The sequence below is a fragment of the Erpetoichthys calabaricus genome, chromosome 2, assembly GCF_900747795.2.
Source record: "Erpetoichthys calabaricus chromosome 2, fErpCal1.3, whole genome shotgun sequence".
NCBI lineage: Eukaryota > Metazoa > Chordata > Cladistia > Polypteriformes > Polypteridae > Erpetoichthys > Erpetoichthys calabaricus.
In genome coordinates, this window is record NC_041395.2 from 253,511,104 (window position 1) to 253,534,082 (window position 22,979).

A 22,979-nucleotide genomic window follows, 5' to 3' on the forward strand; every position below is an offset into this window, starting at 1 on the left:
TTGCAAAATCTGAACATGACTCTTTCAAGCAAATATTATTAGATGTAAAGCATAAGATAGGAGTCACATTTAGCCTTGGTGCATGTTGATTGTTCATCAAGAGATTGTTTATATGCACACATACATATGACTTAATAACATCTATGAGATATTACTAAATGTAGTCAAAATATAACATGCCTAGCAGCAACAGGAACAGAGTGATAATACAATGGAGGAACTATAAGGTTCAACATGAAAAACGTATTGTGTTTTTAACAAGCCAGCTTTTAGATTGTATCATATTACAATAAAAACTGGGTAAAAGGTCACAATACATTTAATAAATGTTACAGAGCACGTAAGATAACAGCTGAACCAATTTGGTTGATGCTTTACAATTTTTGCCTCCTATGATGAATATTACATCCTTCCTTTCTTAGTTTATTATTTTTCAAGTGATCCCTAGGTGTTCCTTTTATCCAGGCACTTCACTTTACAGTTAGATATGTAGAATATTAAGGATTGTGCAATTCCAACAACATGGCCAGAAATTATGTGTGTCACATTTTACTAAAAGAGAAATGTTTAAGATGGAAATAACTGGCTCAAGTAAAAGAGTGAGGGGAGATTTCCAGTAACAGGCATATCTAAGGTTCCACTAGGTTTACAGAGGCCTCATTGTCTGTTGTTCAGTCAATATGAATTGACAAGCTTTGCTTGGCTAAATAGCATCTGATCATCCAAACCCTTCTTTGGTTTTTATGTTTGATAATCCTACCCACCTGCCAAGCAGCACTAGCTCTCAGAACACAAAAGGGAGAAATAGAGCCTAGTTTCAGGGAAGTAGAAGAGACTTACAGCTGGCCATTATGCTGAAAATGTTACACCATTTGAAGTGTGGAGAGTTCCTCACTGTGCTGTGATTGTAGATTGTGTTGTGCATTCTGCTAGATGGCAGCAGAGAACGCACTGAGCATTAGAGCGGTATTACTATGATTCTTTGTTTCTTTAACATTTATATATTTATTTTGTACATATCCTGATATATAACTATTTCAAATATATTCAATGTTATGTTTTATTTTGATCTGTGTTGCAGTTTTTTAGTAAAACTTGAGAATAGGCTTCACTATTTTGTGCAGTTTTGTTGATGACGACGGAACCATTCTACCGGCATAAAAGATCCCGACAAACCACAGTAAGTCAGCGTTTCTCAACCTTTAAGTATTTGCGACCCGAGTTTTCATAACAGTTTTAATCGCGCCCCCCCCCCCCCCAACGTTTTTTTTTGAAACCCTAATAAAATTTATTCCAATATTTTTTTGCTGCCGATACACCGCTACAAGTTTAAAATTTCCCTACAAATAGCGAAATAGCGAATGACACATATGGCAACATTCGCGCCTCGTTTTTTGTTACTTCCCCCAGTTTGAGAACCGCTGCAGTAAGTATTTAAGTTTGTGGAAACATTCTCAAATTCGCTGTCAGTAGCTGGCTTTCTATGAAACCATCTGATAGTCAGGAATGTTCATGTGTTTGACTTTTTCTTTTTGGTTTGTGTTTTGAGGTCAGTCATTTTGATTTCTTTCGGTTTTGTGTTTTTGACCTTGCTCTGTTTAAGGCTTCACCTTTCATTTCCATTATTTCCTATTTCTATTTTATTAAACAGACCAGCACAAGTATGGGAACTGAACAAAGTTTAACATTCAATTTTCATAAAATTAGATTATGCTAAAAGCGTTACACTATTTGAAACATGGCGAATCCCTGCACCTCATCCTTGGAAGACGATTGTGCCATCCATCCTGCTAGGTGGCAGCAGAGAGTATTAGGTGTGGACTGCACGTTCATCACTGCCCTCTAGGGGAATGGGGACGTCACAAGATAATTCAATCGTCATGTAACTGACTACTTCCAAATTCAATCATCTGCACAAAAATAAATCAAATTGGGCGTGGGTTTTGAGTAGTTTATGTTTATATCATGTTTGATATTAATCAAATGCTTATAGCTCTCCCTTTGAAATTTTACTTGGGAGATGACAGTGGCTTTTATTGGGAACAAGTAAGCCCGCGATTCGCTAGCGAATCGGAAATCCAAGAATGGCAATCAGTTTCTGTTCCGTCCAATATCTGGATGGATGACATATCATGGAGGGTGGGTGCGTCTGGGGAAATGTCATTTAATTACATAAGCATATCTGTACTAAAGCGGTTTCGTTTTGTGGAGACGTGATTCCGTTGCCTTTACTGACACCGACTGCTGGCAGAGTGGAGCACAGCAAGTTTAGTTTAAAGGTTGTGGTGTTCGTGTGCCAGCCACTGAGTCTGGGAAGCCGCTGTGTTAGAGTCTGTGACCGTTATGTGATCTATATTACTGGCACAGTGGATTAGAGCAAGTGTTGCTCACAGGTTGTGTTGTTTGGGCGCCACCTACTGACTCTGGGAAGCCGCTGCGTTTTGGGAAACCGCTGCGTTTGACTCTGGGGCGGGCGCCACGGCGCATTACGTTGTGTTATTTGGGCACCACCTACTGACTCTGGGAAGCCGCCGCGGTTTGGGAAGTCGCTGCGTTTGACTCTAGGGCGGGTGCCGCCGCATTTTGGGACGCCGCTGCGTTTGACTCTGGACTCTGGGGCGGGTGCCAAACTGAATGACCGTTATGTGATCTCTATTACTGGCACAGTGGATTAGAGCAAGTCTAGTTTATAGGTTGTGTTGTTTGGGTGCCACCTACTGACTCTGGGAATCTGCCGTGTTTTGGGAAGCCGCCGCGTTTGACTGTACAGGTTGTGTTGTTTGGGCGCTCAGAGGTTGTATTGTTTGGGCGCCACCTACTGACTCTGGGAAGCCGCTGCGTTTTGGAAAGCAGCTGCGTTTGACTTTGGACTCTGGGGCGGGCGCCAAGGCCGCAGTGCGCATGCGCCTCGGTGCGTCCGCCGTGCATATATTAACTGTGGTTTAGTAAGATAGATGTTTATTTCCTTTCAAGTGCTACACAACATCAGTTCTTACTTGTAAGGGACAAATCTGAGTTACTAAGATGACTCATCTAATATTTGCTTAATTACTTTTCAAAAATGTGCAGAACACATAGCCAACTTAATATTTGTCTTTGTCACTCTGTAGATTATTGAAATGGGCAGACAGACCAAAATGTGTCCTAGATGCCTGTTTCCTAAAGAGCTATCTGTCTAAAATGTGAGACACAAACCCCCCCCCCCCCCACCCCCCAACACAAGGTACCAGCCTCTTCCGTTCTTGCTCTTAGAAGGGCTGCCCCTCTACTGTAAGCCTTTTGGCCCTCTTGCAGGCTACAGCAACTCCATTACTTTTCAACTTCTATTACACTCGCTACACCCTGTGTCTTCAGATGCAAGGTGCGAAAAACCAAATGTATTGTATCTGCCTAAACCTATACAAGCTGTCCACACCTCAGCCTATGCTTTACCATCAACGGTTGACATGGACGAACATCTTAAATATTTAGTACTCTGCACTTGTGAACTTTTCTGTCCTACTGTATATTTGCATAAATAATTAGGATCTTCATGAAATGCAGGCCTGCATATGACCAACAACACTGATAAATTTTAATGCAAATAATGTACTCATATGTAAAATCATGAATACAACTGAACAACTTGGTACTGTTGACTAAATACAACAAAACATCAATATGCAGAGCACATTCATTGTCTTCAGCACAGTCAGCAGTTCGGGAACCAAACAGACCACATTTGCTAGTTTTGTTTGACCAATTCTTGCAAATACCAAAAGGTTACACATTTAATGAATGTTGCAGATGACATTTTTTCCATTTATTTTAAAAGTAGTATAAAGATAATTTTGACAGCCAAATATTGGTGGATTTATCTTCTAGTACAGTATTTGACTGTCGATCATTTCCTTTTTTTATCTCTAATTTGCAAACAGAGAAAACATGTTTAAAAACATTATGGCTGTTGCACTACAGTTATTAAAGTTATTAAAGACAAAATAATCAGTAACTTACAGCAAATTCTGTAATTTGTTTTTAACGAAATAAACGAATAAACTGTGTCACAAGAGCAGGGACACCAAAAAAAATTTTAGGTGTCAGTGACAACACACGACCCTATCAAGAAACTCCATAGATTTTTCTCTTCAAGTGTTTGCCTTCCAGGCAGAAACAACATGTGCAAATAATGAAAGCTGGGCAGAATCCTGGAGGAAAGTGAAGGAAAAGAATTGGAGAAAATGGAGTTACTTATAATTTTGTCAACATATGGCAGTAGCGGCTTCACCCAAGCATAATGAGTAGCTGCAGTGCAGAAACAGACAGCACACATTAGACAAGCCAACAATATAATAGTAATAAAAATAAATGCATACAATTTAAAAATCTTACAAAGGAAAGGTGAGTTAAACAAACCAATTGAGCATTTTTATATTGGGAAGAAAGAACATTTGTAAACATTTGTCTAACCATTGTCTGCTGGTGTTAGAGGTTTTAAATAAGATTTTGGTGAAGTGTGCTTGAGTTTGCCACAGAAAGGGATGAATGGATGCCAAAGGGGAAGGGGGAAGCTGCATTAAAAAAAATTAATACAATAAAAAAAAGAATATCTTCAATGATAAGATGTATATACAAAAACAAAAGTAACCAATTTAAAATGTAGTCAACGAAGGATAGCAGAAAAATACTAGAAGAACCCTCAGGATTAGAATAACTGAACACAGAAAGCACTTGTGTTATTTGCTATGTTCAGCTTTTAAGCACAGTTCACCAAGATAGATATAATATACAGATAGATCAGATAATGAGTAAAATGTACTGTATATCAGAAAAACACACACATGTATACACAGTTTTAGATGCAATATACTTTCTACATACAATACACATATTAAAAAAATAACAAAACCTGGCTAAAATGATTTTGTGCAGTAAGTAAAACTAACAGCTTTACTGAATACAGTATAGGACTATCCATCAATCACGTCATATTCATTCTTTTACTGGGAAGGCGAGCTCTGAAAAATATTTCATTATAACCTTTTAAAAACACCCATAACGAGTAACAGTCATTCACTTCTTCTAATAAACTCCATGTCTTCATTAATTTTCTGAACCATCTTAATCCAAATCAGGGCTGTGTCAAGCATTGGGCTTACAGTAGACACCTACACCGGACAGGGCGCCAATCTACTAATAAATGTAACTCCCAATCATTCTATGAAATTTAGGATTGCTTATGTCTGATTAAGAAAATGAAAGCTACCCTGGGATACCACATGTGGTTATTCTTAATAACCACGACTTCAGTGCTTTAGCCTCAGGGCTAATAAAGAAAGGAATGACAAAAGCAGGCAGGACCTCACTAATTCATTTCATTAAATATTTTAGCAATAGTGGGGGAGCAAAAACAGAATAATGAACAGAGACAGTGGAAATAAACAAGGCAGTCCTGCATATTACACTAGCACTATGCTTTGTTTAAATAATTCAAGAGAGGATAGCATAAGATAGAATGCCATTCCTTGTCAGAAAATACAAAACAATCTCCTGGTATTTATCCACTTCCTCTTACATTTCACTCAGTTTTTCCTTATTAATTCTTTATTTGAACATGCTTCCATGTAGCCTCTATACCACCGTCATAAAGGCTCCAAAACATGTCACTATACTACAAAAAGCATGTCACTACTATAAATATAATTCAATGCAAGGCATGTTTTTTCGATTGGTTTTAACAACTTCACCTTTACTACTTAAACTGTGCCCATATATACATTTTATGTATACTCCAATCTTCAAGCATCCCTTTGCACAGACAAAAATTTTGAATAGATAGATAGATAGATAGATAGATAGATAGATAGATAGATAGATAGATAGATAGATAGATAGATAGATAGATAGATAGATAGATAGATAGATAGATAGATAGATAGATAGATAGATAGATAGATAGATAGATTATTACTGTTCAGATAGGTGAAGTTCATAATAATCATAACAGCCACAAGATAATGGTCAGTAGATGGTCCTGTCCTCTGTGTCAATAATACATAGCCAGAGGTTCCCCACAGGCCATACAAAGCAAATACAAAGTGAATTGTAAAACACATTTCAATGATGGGGTGGTACAGTGGCAATGCCGCTGCCTCACAACAAAGAGGCTTGGGTTTACCTTCCAGGTCCTCCAAGCATGGAGTTTGCATGATCTCCGTGTGTCCATGTGGGTTTCCACCCACAGTGCTAAACTGTCTCTAGTGTGTGTCTGTGTGTTCACCCTGCGATGGACTGGCATTCTGTCTAGGAACTGTTCCTGTCTTGTGCCCAAAGCTTGCTGGGATAGGCTCCAGCTTCCTTGTGACTGGGCTATAGATAAAGTGGGTTTAGAAAACAAATCATACCAAGGACCCAAGTGATTATATAAAACTCAGCTTTGGAGTCTGGAAAGGAAGAGGAGCGGAAGAAGTAGAAAAGAAAAAATGCAGAGATGCTGTATAGGAGAAATTGGAAAGCCACCTGAAATTATGGAAAACAATGCATTAAATATGTTTAAGATTATGAGATTCTTGTGGGAGTATTTCACCACATTGTCTTGAATGCGTATAAACAGCGATCCTGTGGCTCTGAAAATACTGGTTTTGGCATTGGCCAGAAAATGATGCATTCTTTTTCTCATATAACTATATTTTTGCTTATCTCAGTGCAATAATGCCTAATCACCTCATTAACGATTATGAGATTGTAATTTTACAGCAGACACAATTAACTTTGTCTAATCCTGTCATATAGAATCTTTAAACATCTACATCAGTCTCATGAAGACATGTTACAGCAATGGAAAGTGGCAAGTGATGCCCACCAATAAATGGGAGATGAGCCACAAGTCTGCTAGTCTCTACCGGTTGCATTGGCAGTGGGTCCTTCACAGACTGCGAAAGGAGGGAAGCCAAAACATATTAGCTTTAATGTGAAGAATCACATCAATGCTTGACTTTAATACCAATGACTGGGGCTTCTCAAAGACAATATGAGCAGACAGGCTCTTTAGACAAAACAAAATCAAACCCATTATCAGGAATTACTGGTCACTCAGAGATTTCTAGTCTCATCAGATATTAAACAGTAAGCAGAAGCCACATTAATTGATTATTCCTCTTAAACCTGTGACAGATCAAGGGTTTTGCTCAAGCTCAGTGAGGCTGTGTACTGCTACCTTGACGTCTGCCTGGTTTTGGCTACCATTAGCAAAACAGGGAATCTCACTTGTTCACAATATTTCATTTCAAAAGCAGGTTGACCTTTTTAATACAGTACAAAACTCCTTGTTTGTACAAGTTAGGTGAGCAGTAGAGGAAAATAAAACAAAAAAAAGATGCTTTTTTCTGTATTTCTGATCTCTAGTAAAATATAATTACAATCGGCTTTGTCGTTTTTATTAGTCACACGATATTAAAGACATGCCTTATGTTCTTTGAGGTTCATAAAACCATTCCAGTTTAAAAAAAACAGTTTCAAGTAGTGTTTAACATTTGAAATTAGCGTTTATTGGCCGTTTCATTAATCTCTAGTAAAATATAATTACTACCAACTTTGTCATTTTTATTTGTCTCACGATATTAAAGATGAGAAAGACATGTCTAGTGTTCTTTGAGGTTCATAAAACTGTTTCAGTTAAAAAAAAACAGTTTCAAGTAGTGTTTAACATTTGAAATTAGTGTTTATTGGCCGTTTCATTACTTACACTGCATAAAATTCTGAGCTAAAATGAACACTTTGCAGGGTTAGCTGTCGCCTCGCTATTTATTACTTTAAATGCAATCAGTGAATTTTCATCACATTAGTGTCAATGACAATTTGTGCAGAAACTGTCTCTCTCCTAATGCATTCCAACTAAGATATGTACAGTACTTATTCATTCAGAATAACATAAAGTACATTTTTTATTTCAACTCTCTGAAAAAACTGGTTCTTTGACATTTTTCTTCTTACTCTCATTACAGCTCTCTTTATTTGGGCCAGCATGGAGCTCCGTGAGTGACAAGCTTTGTGTGGCTTAATTCCATTTACGATACGCACATACTGACTGAAATCACTCCTAACACTTTTTTTTTTTTTACATTTCCTAAAACAGTATAATGCCTGTGATGGTAGGCTTAAACGACTTCACTTGGAGAATAACTGCAAAAACACTGCCAAAGTAAAGAATATGGTTTATCTTGTGTAGCAGAGTTCCCTGCCACAATGTAAGAATTCCCATTTTCTGTTGACGGACGGAGTGCTAGAGAAAAAAAAGTTACTATGAAACCAAAAAAAAAATTCTTAATTAAAAAAAAAAATGTAACTATAGAATGCAACTTTGTTAAACGTACAGTTAGCAGTACAATGGACAAAAATAAATTGTTAAATTAACAAAATGGTAAAGATTACAATAGCGACTAATATATAAGCTAACAAAAGAACTTTAATTCAATTTAATACAGTGATCCACTATTCACCAAATTACTAAGTAATCTTTTACTTAGCTTAGGAACCGTATATATCATTAACACTGTAACAACAACGATCACTTAACTCACATGCACAGTTACAGTTTTGAACTTTGAGTTTCAAGTGCATCTCCTCAGCTATCAGAGCTCCATGGTCCTTTCAGACAGGTGCCAACATTCACAAACCAGACACAAAGATAAACTTACCAAACTCATCGCAGATACTCTCATTCTCAATAAGAGTGGGATGATCAAATGTATCACGGCAGTAAAGAATCTGAGTGTTGCTGTTTAAGGCTGCGATCCCTCCCAAAGCGAGCACCATCTGGTCACTCAACAGAGATGATGGGGTTTCCTGAAGTCGTGCAATCATGGAGCGGTAACGGCAATACTGGGGATAACTCAGAATAAGCACTTTCTTTTCTTCATCATCCTCACCTAGAAGAAAAGAAAAGAAAAGAAAAGAGGGGGAGGGAGTTATCCACCCTGTAATTTTCAGCCTAAAACTGCACTAAAATTCCAACAAGAATATCTAATTAAAACATTTGTGTTTTTTTCTTTTTTCTTTCAGTAATCCAAAAGTTACCTAAAAAGACAATAAATATAAATGAGTATTATGCCAAAACAAGAGTGAGCCAAAAAAATTCCAGAGGCTTGCAATGCCTGTGACTGAATAGTTAGGATTGCATGACAAAAGAAGAGCAAAAACTAGCTGGCAACACAAATGTCCAATACTTGTCATTAGAGGTTTAGTGAAATGTTTCCCTTGCAATAAAAGTATATATTTGGAGTAAAGAAGAAGTTACTTTTATATACACAGCCGTAGTATTGTCATTAAATCTGCCTGAGAACAAAAACAAAATTGCCAAGTTTCACAATGGAAGCGTTCACAGTTAATGACTGCGAGAAAGTGGCTTAAGTGAATGTATTGACGGTCGCTCTGCTCTCATGAATGGCTGGTTATGACTCATCTTCTGTTTTTCCACACACATCCTTTTCGGCCCCAATCGGTTTTAAAATTTTTTTGTGTATTGCACTCTGGTGTTTGTGTTCACAAGTGGTGATAGAGGTGAGGGTGCTGGGCCTGCATGTATTCCAAACAATGCACAAGAAAGTAAATGTCATCAGTCAGATGGGAGGTTCGCAGACGATCAATTCACTATGCAATTTCAACACATTTGAAGAATTCTTTTATTGTGACATTTTCTTTATTGCAACATAACTGGTCTAACTTTTGAAGAATTTAAATAAGCGTACATTGCAGGGATAATGTGCTTTTAACTGAAAATGTGCATTGTGTTTGTTTAGTGAGGCAAACAAAACTAAAAATCATATCAACTGTGAACTGTTCACAGGCTTTGCATACATGAAAGAAAGAATTCATATATCATTCCATTTTAAACAAACTTAATCTAATTCAGGGTCATGCGTGCTGAAGAGTGGAAACATAAAAGAAATCTGGTATTACAGCACTCTTCCTCATTCCAAAGACAAATATGCTGTGGTAAAATGGTGACTCTGAATGGGACTGGTGGGAATGAGTGTAGGTGCGCAAGAGGGAGTGGGCTCTGTGATGGATGGCTGCCCTATCCAGGACTGGTAGTGCACTTCTATCCCAAGTCGAACCACAAATAGAAGACAAAGGTTCAACAAAAAGATGAAGAAACACATTAAGGAGGTACAGAGCAAGTGGAATATATGCATTGAAAGCAAAAAGGTTGAATTCCAGTCAAGAAGTGAATACAGTTCTGCTCTAATGAGATTTACCACAATACTGCAGTGAGCTCAGTGCCTAGGTGGTGTAGCTTGGGCCCTTAACCATTTGGGATGTTCTGTCTTCACAAGCGCACTATAACATAGTGTGTAGAATGAACGGGGGCAAAAATCTGATGGTAACTAAACAAGGACGGAGAGTTGCCAGATGTCTCTAAATCTAGCAGGTTGTTTCTAGTTTTTCTAACCTATTGGCCAGTTCAATGACAATTACTTCTTTGTGGTTTTTATGATTTACTGAACTGAAAGCGGGAGACTCATTGTGTCAATGTAAAAGCTTTAGATTTATTTCATGATATAATTCTCTAGGCACACATCACAGCTTTTTAACAGAATTGCTGCATACGTCTACTAGAGATAATATTCAAAGACTGAACCAAAATATTTATTCTGACATTATCGATGCATTTGCCCTTTGTCAGTATATCTTGGTCACCATGTCTTAATTTTTGATTTGCAAGAATCTAATGCAGGCAAAAGCTTGTGCTTGAAGACTGAGCATTTTAATACTGCACAGGCCCAGCCTTCATTTATTATTCAATTCAGTTATTCAACATGTGTCATTCATTACTAGTGATAGTTGGCTGATTATACCTGTATGCGTATATTATATTGGTACAGGTGCAACCGCTTTCACTGCCAGGTGGTTTTCAGTCAGTTACCAAGGGGACAAGGGATTTTGGATAATCCAGACTTTTTTCCCCAACTGGAAAGTTTTTACTTAACAGAGGACCCTAACTAGTTAGCTGTAAAGTAATCCTAATAACAGGGCCGTGTATTTTTTTATTGTTGCAATTTATAGTACTGATTACGGCGCATGATTCATTTTAGTATTGTGTGTAGGTTTTTTGACACCAGCCACTATTTATAATTAGTTTATTTTCTTGTTCATATTTAAATCCTATCTGAATCATATAAATATACTATGCATCTATATGTAGATATAAATAAAATACATATACTGTCCATCTGTCTCTAGATAGTCTATATAGTATTTATATATATACTGTATATACATATATATTTTATGTAAGTATTAGAACGGAAAAAGCCTGCCCTGTTTCTGGCAGCCAACAAACATTGAAGCTATCGGAAAGTCCCTGTGCACATTATCTTTCCTTTTGTTTCTCTTTGTTAGTTCTGTTATCTGTGTGTATTTGCTGAAAAGAAGACATGCCTTATTTAACACAGCAGTGTCTTTCGATTGTGGGGTTGTATATTTGATTGTGCTTCCTTCAAGCTGACACTTGAGGAATTTGTGTCCTGGTGCAGGTGCTGCTGGGAAACACATAATTCAGAAATTTGCAGAAAAGATGGCATACTTCAACTTCCACACTGACACAAAGAAACCCTTCCACCTGTACCCTAAAGGCTATGGCGAACATTGAGGATAATATAGAATGAAGTTCGCAATGATGTAGCGCTTGTCACAACAGATGGGTATGTCGTGAAGTCATGTTAATGATCATTCTATGATCTGCATGTTACATTTTTGTGTGACACTCAATTTATACTGTATATTGTGTATACTGTCAAACACTCTAACTCCATGAGTCACGTAACCGGAGTCAATTTCAGGAGAGGAACATTGGAAAGTAAGGTGGAATTGATATTCACTCAGTCTTCATTCCCCTCATTTCGAATAGATAAATGCTGCTTGGATAAGCAAACTTGGCGACCTGCCTATGGCTCTGCCTATTCCAGTCAGAAAGGAAAAAAGAACAGTGTCACAGGAAGACGTCATCAGTTGACCAGCAGACCAAGGAGATGGCACTCCTGTGATTGTTCTTTACCATGTCTATCAATAATGAATACTGAGGAACATTTGTGTTTCTCGTCTTATTAGCCAGTAAATGGGGTTACCTGATTGGTAACACAACTTCTATCCACACACACATATATATAAATATACTGTATATATATATATATATATATATATATATAACTATATATCTAAACTAGCCGTCCCCTACGAGCTCTGCTTGAATAGTAGTGAAATAGGGACAAACTTTAAAAATCAATAAACAAACAGGTATCGCTAGCTAAGTGCAGGCAGGTACACTCCAAAACGTGGTGACAGGTAGACGGACTCAAACAGAGGCTGGCGCATGAGTGAGGAGGACCCTGCCCGGCTCCCTGCTCCTGACGTTCACGTTTCCCCCTCCCCTCAGCCTGCAGCCTGTGTCTCAGATTAGCAGAAATATATCGCTCCTGCAAGTGAACTATGTTTCTTAGCGCAATGAGAAAAATCGCAAAATCAACCGGAATGTTCAAGCAAATGACAGAAAAAAACCCGATTTAAATCTGTTTAGTTCTCTCATTCGCTAGCTAAGCAGATGTAAGATACGCCCCAAGGCGAGCGTGTGAGTGAGGAAGATATATATATATATATATATATATATCCATCCATCCATTTTCCAACCCGCTGAATCCGAACACAGGGTCACGGGGGTCTGCTGGAGCCAATCCCAGCCAACACAGGGCACAAGGCAGGAACCAATCCTGGGCAGGGTGCCAACCCACCGCAGTATATATATATATATATATATATATATATATATATATGTTCTTATATTTACTTGGCAACATGGATCACTCCAGACTTGCATGTGGCAGAAAGTGATCATGTTTGGGATAGCTGTAACTTCACTGCACAGTTCTTAATTCCTTAAAGTAGTACACAAGGCTCAAAGGTGCTGTGGTTCCAGGTTGTTCCAGAGCTTGGAAGTTATTTTAGGGAGATATAAGGGACACTTTATCTCTGTGTTTTGTAGATATGAAAGTGTGGAATCCAGGCTACTAGACTCATAGAGATTCTGCACGCTGTCACAGAGCAGACTACAGTATTACGTTTACTTTGGTGTCTCCTTTTTTTTACCCGAACCCCCTAAATTTGGTTTAATTAAACCATTCTTGTTCTTTCAGAGCTTTACTCATTTTTGATCCTGCTTTAAAATACATTTGTTTAAACACTTTCATATCCACACAAGCTGTCATCTAACTTCAAACGCTCCAGGGTTACAAGAAATTTGAGCCTAGCAAAGCAGCAAAATCTATATGTTAACACCAGATCACACATACAGACACATAAAGTACACACACTTGCTAAAGACAATATTCAAAAAATAGTTAATTAATAGTTTTTAAAACATCAAATGAACATGGTGGGGAAGAGGAAAAAAAACTTGTTTATTTGATATTCTTTGGCCTCTTCTCGTTTCTTTCTGAATACTAAATACCCTGGGGTTAAATTTGTATATTTATGTTTCAAGAGGAAAAAAAATCTGGTGCCCCTTAAAATCTCTGAGTCAATAATTTTCCTGACCTTCAAGCATTAAAGCACCTAAGGCATATTTTAAAAGTCTTCTAATTTTACATCTATAGCAGTAATACACACTGCAATACCATTCTCTCCCGACATGTTAAACAATTACTGACTTGAAGTTCCTTTACAGCAAATGTTTCATTTTTAGAAATAAAAACACACACACAGGAAAAAATAAACCAGGGAGGCAGCCAAGACGAAAGGCCGTTTCAATAAAGAGACCTTTTGTTCACAAAGCCATCCCTTCCAAATAAAGGAACTCTTATCTTTATGTAAGAAATTTAATTGCTTAGGGCTGCACTATCATTAGGGAACAAGGAAAATCACATTATGCAATTTTCTTTCAACCTTTTGACAAGCAGCTTTTGTGCAAGCCCCAGGTAAGCACTGATTGGCTCCCATATCTGTCTTAAAAAAAGAAAAACCAACCCAGTTAAGTTTCCCATGTCGGCTCTGATCAGGACAAAATATGGGGTTGTAGTGGGGAACACAAATTCACTCAAATTTTGACTACCAAGCAAAGGAAGCGTGAAGTGGGTCAGCTGTGTAAACGCTGAGTACAATGAAGTGAGGGTTGTGCTCAGTCCTCTGTACAGTAAACCATAATCATAGAGGGTATAGGGAAAGTTGAAGATTTAGAGGGGGCGGGGCTTGTCCACACACTTTCATTATTCCTCAAATGGAACAAGCCTTTCATTTTCCAGATGTTTTCCTGTAACACACCATCACAAAGCATTGGCCTTCCAGTGCTGGATCATGCATGTGCAGTAAATATTCCAAACTCACTTTCATGTTTCTGAATCACAGAAATAAAAGACACATGACAAAAATTAATCAGACATTGTGTTCCTTCCCATCTTCTAGTTGGGGGTTGGGGATAATTACCATATCAAATGTAAATAACATTCCTCAATTTACCCATATGATTTAATATTATGTGATATGTCAAAAAATGAACCTAATTTGTGTGAAGAGTGTTATATCTCGATCAAAGAAAATGCCATAAAAATGTGGTGCATTGCTGTGCAAAGCTTCATTGATCTAGGTTGAAGTCTGCCTGTGGAGAGATTTTTGCCTGTATGCCTTTCCACATCCTAAAGACACCGTGGCTGTAAACAGACTTAGTGCCTTAAAACGGATTGCTATCCTGCCTAGGGTTTGTTCCTGCCTTGCAGCTGTTGATGCTGGGACAGTCCCCAGTGACTTTGCAATTGAAAAAGCAGGTGCACAAAACAGAAGAGCAGAACAGTTCAAAGTTGAAGTTTATTGTCAAATGTACAGAGAGTCCTGTGAAATTCATATGTCGAAAAGGAGAAACATCAAATCTAGTCACATTATTGTTTCATTAGAGCACATTCTCCCTTTTCTTCAGTAGCTTTAGAGTTAAAAGGCTTAACTGAATCATGTGATCTGTGCCTTCTTTTTTTCCTAATGTGTTCCTGTTTTTCTGCTGTCAGCGTAATAATGTTGGACTAAAAAGAGTAACGCATTTATTCAGCAAAAGACAAACAATCTGTTCCTGAAATTAAAAATGTCAATTCAGCCACACCTAACTGGTAAAGTATTGACCCCTGTGGTGGTGGTAATGGTTATATGGGGGGGGGGGGGGGGGGGGGGGGGGGGTAACAAAAAAGGAAAAAACATTTAAACAACTTATTCCCCTAAGCTCCTAAAATCCCTGTTTATTCAGAATCCTTATGCTAAATGCAGAGACGGTGATATAATCACCTAGGCAAACATTTGTCTAATGAACGTAATGCATTTAGATTTTTTTTGCCTGACTGCTCAAATTAAAAAAAAAAAATCTCTCGCATATAAAATAAGTGCTAGCAGCAACAAACCACAGAAAGTCTTGGAAAGGAATTTAACTGTTTGTGTACACGGAGGACGGCGATCATAATACAATACAGCAAAAAGGCACAGATCATTCCATAAAAATACAGCAGCCACGCTCTTTACGCCACTGCATGATACAATCGGTTATATTTATATAATCAAATGCTTTATTTCTTGCTAACCAAATCAGTCTTGAATGACTAATTAACAAGAACCTGTTTCCCACAGTTTGCACAACGAATCCTGTTGCCACACTCATGAAAACAAGTCGTTTATCTTGTGGGCTTTCATTTGATAAGCAGCTTGTTCATCAGCTGTGACTATCGGCTTGTTATTTTATTCAATTAATCAAAGACATGCTTTTTATGGGGCAAACAAGCAGCCTGTGCACATGCAGTATATGTAACAGTAGGGCTATTATAACACCGACATGCGTTCTATGTCTTGCACAGTGGACAGAAACAAAGCTGTTTTGTATTCCACGTATGTCGCTGGGCTTTGTGACTGATCTGCGAGTATTGATTTCAAGCTTGCACTTTCCTATTTAAGCAGTGCCTTTCATGTGTATTACTAAAACTTTGTCACTTTCCTTTTTGCAGCATTGGCACTTTTTAACAATGGTGCTGCCACCTTAGACAGAAGGAATGAACCTTCTGAAAGTGCTAGGTCACCACTTTATACAGATATACTTAAATCTACGTACAATAAACATGGTGTTGGGGGAGCTGCTGAGTCCATGATTCCATCCCCCCATCTGTCGAGCCCATCCACCCATGTACTGAGCCCTTCCAGGCATTCAAATATTTTGACCCTAATTTAAAAATTAATAGTTCAGTTTCCAGCAGCTATTAATCTATACACTGCACACTCCCATTGATCCATCCATTCATTAATTAACCTAAAGTACCCATCCATTTACTGAACCCTCTCATCTAGCCATCTTTTTATCCATCAACTTATAGAATCCATCCATTAATTAATTAAATCCATCCATCCATCCATCCATCCATCCATCCATCCATCCATCCATCAACTTACAAAATACATTCACCTTTTTACTGTAACTCCATAAATCTACCCATCCACAATAGTTAAACTATTGATTGATTTACCTAACCCATCCCTCCACCCATTTACCAAGGCTATCCATCCATTTACCATATACTCCCCTCTACTTATTCAAACACTCATTTATTGAACCCATCTATCCATTTATTGATGCCACCTCTCCAACCCTAAGCTTAATGAATCATTTACTGAACCCTCCCAAACACCCATCCATCCATTTACGGAAACCTCCAATTCATTCATCCTTCAACTTATACGGCAGATTTGTCCATCTACTGGGCAAACGCATCCATCCAATCACTACTAGACTTGTCTATTCATTTATTCAACCCTCCCATCACTCATCCATTCATTATTTTAGTGAACTTATCCATCCATTCATCCATCCAACAACTGATAGAACTCATCTATCTATTAACTAAATTCTCTCATTCATTCATCCATTTACTGGACCCATTAATCTTTTTACTGAACTAATACATAAACCTATTCATCAGCTTACCTACTTCTTTCATCAATTTAATTACCCTATATGTGTAGCCATATTATGAGCCCATTAATTCATGTGGTAAATCCTCCCATCAATTCATCAAACTATTTTTTGAACTCATCCATCCATCAAAAAATAAAACCTATCCATTCATTTAATGAACACATATATCCATTGTCATGCATGTGTACCAGTGAATTGCCTTTCAGGCTCGCCTAAGGTATAATGGTATCACCCCAGGACAAGAGGGGGGCGCTGCTGCTAACAGTCCTGTTTCCTTTTTTCCCTCACAGCCACGAGAAACCAGCCCTTGAGGGCACTGGTGCCAAAGAAACCCACCCCTTCAAATTTGCTCAGTATAAAAGGGTGGTGCTCAGGAAGGTGGCGTCTCCTTTTGGACCTTTACTTTGCTGGAGAAAGAGTCTCTTGCTAAAGTGACTAATTTAAAAGGATATCTGGCCTAGTAATATAGCACCACAGAGGATGTGTTTTGTTTAAAGTCTTTGATTTTTTGTTTGAATTAAACAAGGTTTTGCCCATTTGGCATCCCAATTTTTTGAACTTGCCCTTCTAACTCATCTGTTCAATAACTTACTAAATCCACACGCACATTTATTCAACCCTCCAGCGCATTCATTCATTCACCTATAAATTGAATCTATCATCCAATCATCCACTCACACATCCATTCTTTTCATCCAGCAACTTATAGCAATCTCTCATCCATTTACTGAACCTTTCCATCCATTCACCAATGCACTAAATCTGTACATCTTTCTACTGAAACCAATGATACAGCTATTCATGAATAATATACTTAACCTATTCCTCCACCCATGTTCCGAGCCCAGCTGTCCATGAACTGAACCATGCCATCCATTCACCTAACTGGCAGTTTACTGAACCCATCAATCTATTTATTCATCTATTGACTGCAACCATTACTCATCCATAACTATTTATTGAACCCTCCCAAGTATTCATCCCTCCATTTATTTATGGAGCCTATTAATTTACTGAAATTTCATTCTATCCATTCATTCATCTGTTCATTCAATAAATCCATCAATTCATTCATGAAGTCAGTTATCTCATCCGTTTACTAAACCCATTCATCTTGGCTTCATTAGTATCTTTCCAACAACTTACTTAGCCCATCTGTTCACTTACTGAGCACAGCCATTCATCCACCTATCCATCCATTTTGCCATTGATCACTTTACTGAATCCATTTATACATTTTCATCAGAATACAAAATACATTCTACTCATTCTTTTATCAATTTACTAAAAACATCTATCCACCCACTAACTAAACCAATTCATCCATGCATCAGTTTTCTGAAACCATCTAACTATCTACCATACTTCTAACCATTCATCTGTTTAGTGAAATCAACCATCCATCCCTCCACTGAACATATCCACCTTCTTACTGGCAGTGTAGAGTAGGGGTAATGGTGAGGAGTTTACACAGTACTGTTGCTGGTTACGTCCCAACACTCAATCAGTCTGAACAGGTCACTGTATGTAAACAGCTGGTCTGTGAATCTGTGTTATGTAAGGTGCACAGGAATTGTGCTATATAATAAAGTCTTGTTTATTAATCCAATTACAGGGCCACATTGGGGCAAGCTCACCCCAGAAGCTTGGGGTGCAAGAGAGGAACAAACCTTAAATGAGGTACCAATCCATTCATTGTAAGAGAATAGAGGTAGCTATAAAACCAAAAAAGAGCAATATCATGTTTGTATTAGATCCAAATATCTTGTGCTGGAGTTAAAAGCCTTTAGTGTGTACCATAAATAAATATCTCATGCTCTGTGCTCAAAGAATTTAGTGAACAATTGAAGATAAGGCTAATAAAAGTTTCAAAGGATTATTTTTGTTTAAGTGTACCGAGACCTTCTGTAGTGAATGCTGGCTCAGTAAGCGATCACACAGGTTTATACCTGTGCTTAATTACCTTAAGTGTAAATTGTGCCACTAATTTTGTTTGCTACTCTCTAATGCCAGAATGTAAAGCTTTCAACTTAATATATTCTCTTTTACAGACAGAAGAGATTTGCAATGTATATTTTCTCCCAGACTCTTGTTAAATTTTGCCTTTATTTGATTTTTTTCCCTTACAAATCCAAATTGAGTTAAACCACATTTTCCAAAATATACCCAAATGTCAATGTGAAACACTTTTTTCATGATTTATGTTACCTTGTGTTATTTTATTACATTAGACATTCCATTCTCTAAGCTGTGTGCTTTCAGAGCAGCTCCCTAGCAACCAGCAAAAGCAGCCCTCTGATTTTATATAACTGGCAGCTCTCCAGTTTTAACTGTCTGTGTTATTGATTGGTGCATTGCAAAGTTTGCATTTAATAGCTTCTGTAATACATGACAGAATTATACTGAATTCCTCATGCCAAATTATTCTTTCAGCTGACATAAAGATTGCTGTTAGGAAAAGAACCAATAGTTAACAGAAGGATGGGTTGAAGCATACTTTAGTTAGAACATAATGAAGCATTCTCATCATGCCTGCCCCCAGATGAACCAATAAACATCTATACCAATATGCTATTACTATTTTAAAAAGAGCTCAATATATTTTTCCAAGAAGCGTGTTACAAACGTGCCAGTGAAAGAGCTAAAGATCACAGAGTAACAGAGTCCAATAATTTTAAAATTCTTGGGGACAATCCAAAGAACTTCCAGAAAACAGGATTTTTTTCCTCTTAGTTTCTATGATTGAACATTACCAGATATGCTAAAAAAAACTCACTTGTATACAAGCCCACTGGTAGGGAAGAGTATGACACAGATGGGAGGAATTCAATTTCCTTTCCATTATACGGATAAAAAAGAACAAGCTAACAATAAACACTGCAAAGCTCGCCACTAGCATTAAAATATAAATGCAGCTGGATGGAATGAAACTGTATGCAGCAGCCATCACTTCCTCAAAGCTGGTTATTATTACAACTGTTTACCTGTAAAGAGCTACCAAGGTAAAATAAGAAAATAAACAAGACTTTAAATAAATACTTTGAATCTTGTTCATTTATTTTCTAAACATACATAAAGGAACATGTAAGAACCAGCTCTGACCTGGACACCAGTCCACAACTGGGCACACGCATACAAATACAAGTACATTTACTCCTAATAGGTTACTACTTTAGGGACACTTTTGGCATGTGAAAAGTAAATAACAGAGAGAAAATATCCACGCTCTAAAGAAAAAGTGTAAACAAACTTGATATGAAAGCCTCTATAAGATAGATAGATAGATAGATAGATAGATAGATAGATAGATAGATAGATAGATAGATAGATAGATAGATAGATAGATAGATAGATAGATAGATAGATAGAGGGGCGGCACGGTGGCGCAGTGGGTAGCGCTGCTGCCTCGCAGTTGGGAGATCTGGGGACCTGGGTTCAATTCCCGGGTCCTCCCTGCGTGGAGTTTGCATGTTCTCCCCGTGTCTGCGTGGGTTTCCTCCGGGCGCTCCGGTTTCCTCCCACAGTCCAAAGACATGCAGGTTAGGTGGATTGGCGATTCTAAATTGGCCCTAGTGTGTGCTTTGTGTGTGGGTGTGTTTGTGTGTGTCCTGCAGTGGGTTGGCACCCTGCCCGGGATTGGTTCCTGCCTTGTGCCCTGTGTTGGCTGGGATTGGCTCCAGCAGACCCCCGTGACCCTGTGTTTGGATTCAGCGGGTTGGAAAATGGATGGATGGATGGATGGATAGATAGATAGATAGATAGATAGATAGATAGATAGATAGATAGATAGATAGATAGATAGATAGATAGATAGATAGATAGATAGATAGATAGATAGATAGCCTAAGTAAACTAGCCAATAAACATTTTACTACAGATAAATGCAATAAGAAAGGTTAGAGTACTTTGGAAGCAAAAACATGACAAATGAAGTGCTAAAGCAAAATAAAAAGACTTTCACACCTCCCTCTATCTGCTGTCTCCCACGTTTCGTACCCCTCTCCTTCCTCCTGCCATGTGAACTCACATCCACTCTCCACCCGATCCTAAGTTCCTTCGGCTTTTTCCGAGGTCACTTCTAGTCTCCTTTGAAATACCTCTGGTTCAGGCACAGGCCTATTAAACTGCTGGGTTTGTCCGCCTAGAGCTTCCTGTGGTGCCCCCATGTATCCCTGTCAGACAGGTGGTCCATTTTTAACCAAAGGGTCAGATAAGTAGCTTCAATAGCACCTTCCCGTTGCCCACAGTGACCAAGCTGGAAAAAAAAAATGTACTCTTTTCTTGTGCATTTCCCACTGTCCTTCCAATATATTTACATCCCTTGACTAATTCAAGAGATGTCTTTTCCTCTATCTTTACCTGACATTCCTTCTACAGCAGATTACAATTGGTCTCCTGTTCAGGCCCTGAGCCCAATCACCTTTACAATAAACAGTCAGATAGATAGATGCCTATATGATTGGCAGCTGTTATCCAAACAAACATTGTACATGTAGCAACTATACCTAGGCTCCCATCTTACCCCCCATCATATCCCCACAATTTGTGTTTAAATTAGAAGAGAGCCATATGATGATTAACACACAAAGTATCTATAACATTAACACAATTCATACTAATCTGAAATAAGCAGAATCAATACACTTTACAGAAAGGGAAAACAATGGCACCAAACACCTTTTTCAAGATGACCTAATAAATGACCCTATAATATCTAGCTAGATATTAACTTCTTGCAGAAAAAGTCCTGTACAAATCACAAGTTGTGTAGTTACCTTTATTGTGCTTAAAATGCTTTTTTTGAAACTTCATGACTTTTACAATCAGCACAGGGAGATTACAAACAGAAGCAAATAATACACACCTTTCCAAACTTGACAGGCCAAGCCAAAAAATATTTTGCAAAACTGGAATGAGTGAAAGGTAAGCTGTTAATTGCTTTTCCGTAAAGCCTGCATTTGACTCCAAGTGCTGCAAATGGCAGAGATCCTGTGACCATTGTTATGTAATCTCCAATCACTACTCAGCGTGCTTAAGCACATATTTGATTAAAGTGTGTATTGTTCCAAAATATTTTTCTATATTACAGTGCTAGTGGCAAGTTGACAATAAAAGTATATTAAGTGACTAAATAGACAGTATAGAACATTCAATATCCTTGACGTCTTTAGCAACTATCCTGAAAACAATAACTGTGTCTTGAATGTGTGAAAAAAAAATTCTCAGATTATCACGCACAATCAAAAGCCGGAAAATTAAAAATCTAACACAGTGAGACATGTTATAATGCAAACATATCATTTTAATGAAACCCACAAGGTCAGGCATTGCATCTGTTTTAGTACTTATTAAGTTTTCAATCACAGCAAACCACGTTCTCAAGCTTTATACAGTAAGGGTTTGAAGAAATAAATGTTGTGTAAGTGCAGTTTGTTGCATGTAATTAATAAACTGTTCCATTATTGTTTAAGTTAGGCTAAAAATTATACTGCACACTGAAATACTTACTTCCCAAAGCTGTTATTCATTTCAGGGAAAAAAAAAAACATACACGTTTCTCTTTTTCCTATATGTAAGCATTTAATGAAGGTTCCAACTTCATTAACCTTCCCAAAGTTGCAGTAGCCAAGCAGCAAACAAAATAAAAATAAATGATCTCACAGTTTGACCTGAAGTAGGTACAAATTCTATGGTTTTCCTCCTACATACTAAAGATATGCGTGCTAAGCTAGCTGGCTTGGTGCGAGTCTGCTCTATGATGAGTTTGGTTCCCACCTGTACTCAAATGCATCAGCTCTACATGACCCCCAACTGGATAAGTGGGTTAAAATGAGAGCCACATGGTTTATATTAAAAAGACATTGGGATGGTTTACAACTATTAATGTCTCAAGGTGTATGCTACAAAATCCGGAAATGCTCTCCTGGAGGAATTGCTCAAAAAGATTGCCCAAAAACAATGTTTCTCAAGAGACCTCAGTCTGACCAGGAGACACAACCCTAACAAGTCTTGGAAG

The 22,979-nt window shown here is 37.9% G+C and overlaps 1 protein-coding gene across 1 annotated transcript in view; it reads right to left on the bottom strand.

Moving 5' to 3' along the window:
• arid5b (AT-rich interaction domain 5B) overlaps positions 1–22,979 on the bottom strand; it is a 137,944-nt gene that overhangs the window by 88,716 nt on the left and 26,249 nt on the right. The window contains exon 4 of the mRNA XM_028795383.2: positions 8,676–8,906. Within this exon, the coding sequence (XP_028651216.1) occupies positions 8,676–8,906 (231 nt within the window). The remainder of the gene's footprint in view (positions 1–8,675; positions 8,907–22,979) is intronic.